This window comes from Calidris pugnax, unplaced genomic scaffold, assembly GCF_001431845.1.
Source record: "Calidris pugnax isolate Ruff unplaced genomic scaffold, ASM143184v1 scaffold20, whole genome shotgun sequence".
In the NCBI taxonomy this organism is placed as follows: domain Eukaryota; kingdom Metazoa; phylum Chordata; class Aves; order Charadriiformes; family Scolopacidae; genus Calidris; species Calidris pugnax.
The window spans coordinates 29,049,026-29,054,323 of NW_015094510.1; the positions used below are offsets into that span (position 1 = coordinate 29,049,026).

Consider the following 5,298-nt stretch of genomic DNA (forward strand, 5'->3'; position numbering starts at 1 on the left):
GATTCATGTGTGTTATGGACACCAGCATACAGTGCTTGTCCTGTGTTTCTGTCTCTTGGCAAACCATCATACTAGACCCCTCCCTGCTCCTGGAAAGTTCTGGTGTGAGCTAGATTCTGCGAAGAAGTGAGCAAGCAAGATGGAGGGTAATATGAACAACTGAAGGTTTCTATGCAATGCTTATTTCTACTTCTATGTCTTGTTGATAAAAGAAACTTCAATTTTTTTCTAAATTAGTATATTTAATCTTCTTCAGAACACAGACAAAGACTACCACACTGAGATACATCAGGATCTCCATGGGCTTGCAGAGCTCCTGACTAGACCCTCAAGAGCAGGGTGGAGGTATGTGGGCTGTGAATGTAAAGCAGAGGCTGAAATGGGCACGAGAGAATTGAAGCAGGTGTGGTCTTGCATGACTTCATGGTCTATTGTCATGCTTTTCAAAAGCTATAGAAAGAGACTGGGCAGTCTGGGAAGTCTCTCAAATGATCATTGTCCTTTGGGCAGCAGCAGATGTACATGAACAGGAAAAATTGAGAATACGAGGAAGAAAAGCACAACAGTACTGAATAAAGTTTGTGCTCCTGTGGTATTTTCAAGTGTAAAAATCAGAAATAAATTCATTTTCATGGGCTGCTAATGTATCGTTTTTTTCAATAACATCATAAAATGAAGCAAATTGTGTATGGTGTATGTTTATATATAGTATAGATCAAAAATTATTTTGCAGGTTCCATATAGATTTTAAACATTTCATTGCATCAAAATATTAATTTTATAAAATTATCAATCCAGTTAATATTATATTCCAGTTAATTAATATCTGGATAAAACTGGATAATTAATAATTATCCAGTTAATATTATATTCATTTATTTATTTTTAAATTTTTAGAAGTATTTATAAAGGCTGAAGAATAGTGGCATAATTTTTATGCTCCTCTGCTTGCAAAAATAATTGTATTCAGCTGGATGAATAATGAAAGCATGAAATACCCTGTATCATCATCATTTTAGTGCAGTCATGTTTTGTTAATCAAATGCATCAGTTTGACAATTTTCTTTTAAACTGTGTTCTGGCATCATTTCAAGGATATTAAAATACAGGAGAGGGAGTGAGAAAGTAGGGTACATGTGTCAGTAAGAGGTCCAGATCTCAACATTGCAGAGGTTTTTTTTATTTTTATATTTAAGGTTAGCTGATCTGAGAAAACTTTTCAAGACATCCAAGCAAAATCAGCTCCATTACATGGTAACAGAAATCAATGGTATTCCTACATAACAAGTGCTACCTAAGGCGTGTACTCTGAAATCAAGTCCAAGGCAGCTCACATTTGGCACCCCAATTTACCAGGTACTTTCTTTGGTTATGAATGGGGACAATGCTACTTCCAGGCCCCACAGTGACAGGGCTTGTCCTGGGCTTGAGTTTCCTTAGGGGCTTCTGAAGTGTGCATGGGAGTCATTTCTCATAGCCAGATCCCTGGAGGTGCTTTCACTGCTCTCCTGCCTCAGCCTGCTCCCCATCACACCATGGGCTCACTGTGTCCTCAGATCCTCCTTCTGGGGCTGGGAAAAGATGGGAATCTCCTGATGGGAGCAGAATCTGAGGGTAGGTGGGTCCTGGCAGGCTGTGGGCCTGCATCACTGCTGCCAGAAGTGAAGCAGCCAAGGGAGATGTTTCGGGGCCAGCAAAGGAGTAATAGATGTGGGGATCCTACTGCTTCTTTTGTGGTGTTCCATTTCTTTTTCTGAATCTTTCTGCTTCTTTCCATTCATGTGCAACCAGGAGCAGGTCTGGGTGTCCCCAGCTGCCACCATGTGACCCTATCTGAGCAAACACACCTGGCTCACCAGCTGTGATTGCACAGTCCTTGTGGGGGAAAGCACCTTTCCTCTGAGCTTTGACACCCTCTTTGACAGCCTTTGACAGGCTGTACCTCTATCACATGCTGTGTTGTTTGGGTGCCTTCCACTGAAAGGCTTGTCCAGCTTTCCTTCATCTCCGTTGCAGATATTGTCACCTGCATAAAACACTGACAAGCAGAAGAAGAGTAGAGAGCCAAGAGTGGGAAAGGCAACATCGCCTCTTAATGAGACAGGAGCAGAGGGAGCAGAGCAGAGATGGAAAGAGAAACCTGGGAGACTCTTTGTCTTCTGATAAGTCAAGGCTTGGCAGCCCGTCTTGCTATAAAATCCTGAGTCTTGAGATACTTCCCTCGTATGTATTCTCCTCTTTGCCTCTTGAACAGAGAAACAGCTTCTACCACATCCTCCAAACCTGACTAAGAGCCCTGGGAAGCATAGGTTATCTGTATGTTAAAAGAATCTCAACTCCAGTGTTTCAAATTCACTTACTCCTGCATCCTGGCTTCTTCAAAGACTGTGCGCTCAAGTTCAGTACCACTTTTCTGGAAAACCTGCCTTCCATCTCCCCTCCCAATGGCATTTGTTTTATTGTCTCTCTGAAAATCACCAGGGGCATTCCAATGCCTGTCTTCAGTTAAGCTTGTCGAAAAGCACAGTGTTTTATATTGAAATAAAAATCACAGTGAAAAAAATAACCTTGAAACTATAAATACCTGCACATATGTCAAGCTGACCAGGAATCCTATTCTACACAATGTCAACAAGACTTGAGTTTACTTCTGCTTTGTTCAAGACCAGGTACCCTGTGTTTCTTCATATAATGTGACCTGTCTTGCCAGATAGCCAGCAATAACTGCAATTGTTATGACAGTCTCCCTCAAAAGGCAAATATATCCATGGCCAAATATAGGAATAGACAGAAGCAGGAATTTATACCAAGCCTCTGCCAAGTTTCTCCACAGGCACCATGAGCACTGGAAGGAGTACATAGGTCTCACTATAGCCCTTCAGTGTTGGTGGATACCCCTGCAGCCACAGCATCTGCTGTATGTTGGCTGTGGAGCTCTCTGTGCTTCAAGGAAGCTCCTCATGAGCAGGTCAGCAAGTGCTGTGTCGCTGCCCGGGGTGGAAACTATTGTTCCTGTGGTGTTTGTCGATGGACTGGTGGGAAAAGGCAAGCTGCCTTGGCAGGGTATAAATTCCCCTGTCCACACACCAGCTCTTTTTCAGCAGATGAAGAGCGCAAGAGACGAAGCTCCTCATGCCAGCTACCCTCATCCTGCTCCTCTCCCTCTGCACCCTGGGCACAGAGGCACGTAAATACACCTCTGTCCTTACTGTGCCCAATGGAGGCCACTGGGGCAAGTGGGGAAGTAGGCAATTTTGCCGCTATGGTTATGCCAATGGATTTGCACTGAAGGTAAAATTCTCCTTATTTCCCACTGTCTCCTGTCCCTGCACCCTGGTATACAGCTGTCTACCTCCCAGGAGGGTCTTTTCCAGAATCTAAGGACTTTCTACGGAGTTTTTCCTCTTCCTGAGTATGGTACTCTGTACATAAAACTATGAATCTTTTGGAAAATTTAGTCTAGAAAATGCCACTATAGTTACAACAGTAAAGAAAAATATGATTTTAATTTTTTTTCAAGGTCAAGAGGTCCCCATTAGATACAGCAAAACTAGGGCTACTGCCAGAATTGTTTTGCTCTTAAACTGGATATAGGTGTGCTGGCAGATACATGGTCTCCATGTGGCTGATCTTGCTGGGAGGAGCTGTGTAAGTGCCGAAGTCTGCTGCTGGAGTCAGGGAGAGAGGCAGACTCCTCCAACATCTCTCCTGGGTCTCAGAGTCTTTGCCTCAGACACTAGATCAGAAATAGTTAGGAAACACAAAAACATGATGTTACGAGGAGTATGTAGGTACATTACAGTTTCCCACTGTGACAGACACCTTTTCCCATGTGCTTTCCAAGGCATTTTCTCTTTCTCATTACACAAAGGAACTGGGACTTTATATGACTGGCGCTTAAAGGACTTTCTCTGCGTCTTCTCCCCATTGCTTTCACCTCTGTCTCTGTGTATCTACTACTGCAGGTGGAGCCCTCCCAGTTTGGAAGAGATGACACAGCTCTGAATGGCATACGCCTGCGTTGTCAAGATGACTCAGTCATCGAGTCCTTGGTGGGGGAGTAAGTAATGCTGGTTTTTCCCTTGTTTGTCATGCACCAGCTCACAAAATATCCATAGGTGTCACCATTTGCAGGATTCTCTTTTCTGACTTGTTTTGTCTGCGTAGTGCTGGGGTATAAAGTAAATTAAAACAGGTGGTTGGGTTTTATGTTAATTCATTTTTAGGGTAATTAAACACAGTTACTTCACATTACTGCCTTCTGTTTGGTCTTGAAATTGCTGCAGAGCCCTGTGAACAGCACAAGTATGTCGCAGGCCTAGAGTCCCTCTTGGAAATACGCAATCCGTGGGGAAGATGCAAGGAAACAGGGCTTTAACCATACATTTATAAACTAACTGGGTGAAGCCCTGGCCCTGCTGAGGTGAACAGCACTGCACCTCTGGGTGGGTCAGACAGGTCAACACATCAAGGCTGTCCTTGGAGTTTCCACCAGAATCATAACTATCCAATCTCGGACTCCCTGATGTTTTTATGATGAGATACTAATAAAGAGAAAAGTGCACTCTTGGAAGAGAAGGGGAAAAAAAAGAAGGAAAAAGTAAGGGGCTGCAGTCTGAAGCAGGACATTGTGATGGTCACTACTGTAAGTAAGGAAGCGTTAAGCTTGAGGGCGGCATGGTAAGGAGAAGGAGAACTTTGCCATTGTTTGCAGAGCCCAGATATTCCTCTGTCTGCTTTTTTGTCAGGTGGGGTACCTGGACCAGCTTTCAGGTTTGCCCAGAAGGCTACCTGGTTTCCTTTTCACTGAGAACAGAGAAGTCCCAAGGAGGAGGTGATGACACAGCAGCCAACAACATCCAGTTCAGATGCTCAGATGCAACTGTGCTAGTGGGTGACGGACTATCGTGGGGTAGATTTGGCCCATGGAGCAAAAGGTGCAACATATGTGGTCTCCAGACCAAGGTAGAGCCCCCACAAGGGCTTCAAGATGACACAGCACTCAATAATGTGAAGTTCTTTTGCTGTAGATAAGCACTTGCTCCATTTTCATCACTGCCTACAGATCATGTCCCACAGCAAATGAAACACCAGTAAAGCTTGGTTCTAGCTTTCTACTGGGTCTTACTTGTGATGTTTTGACTGCTTGCATCTTGCCATATCAGCCAACGCCTTAGACAATGATGTCTTCTACCTCCACCACTACATTAGCATAGCTTCTCATAGTTACTGGAGCATATTATGTTCACAAGAATCGTCACAACATGTGACAACTGGTGTATCACTGAAAAAATGCCG

At 43.7% G+C, this 5,298-nt stretch overlaps 1 protein-coding gene across 1 annotated transcript; it reads left to right on the forward strand.

The window, feature by feature from the left end:
- The first annotated feature begins 3,104 nt into the window (after positions 1-3,104).
- On the forward strand, positions 3,105-5,034 carry LOC106902382 (vitelline membrane outer layer protein 1-like). The gene is made up of 3 exons (XM_014965792.1): positions 3,105-3,291; positions 3,966-4,060; positions 4,749-5,034. The coding sequence occupies exons 1-3, from the start codon at positions 3,133-3,135 to the stop codon at positions 5,032-5,034; spliced, it is 540 nt and encodes a 179-aa protein (XP_014821278.1). The 5' UTR covers positions 3,105-3,132.
- The last annotated feature ends 264 nt before the right edge of the window (positions 5,035-5,298 follow it).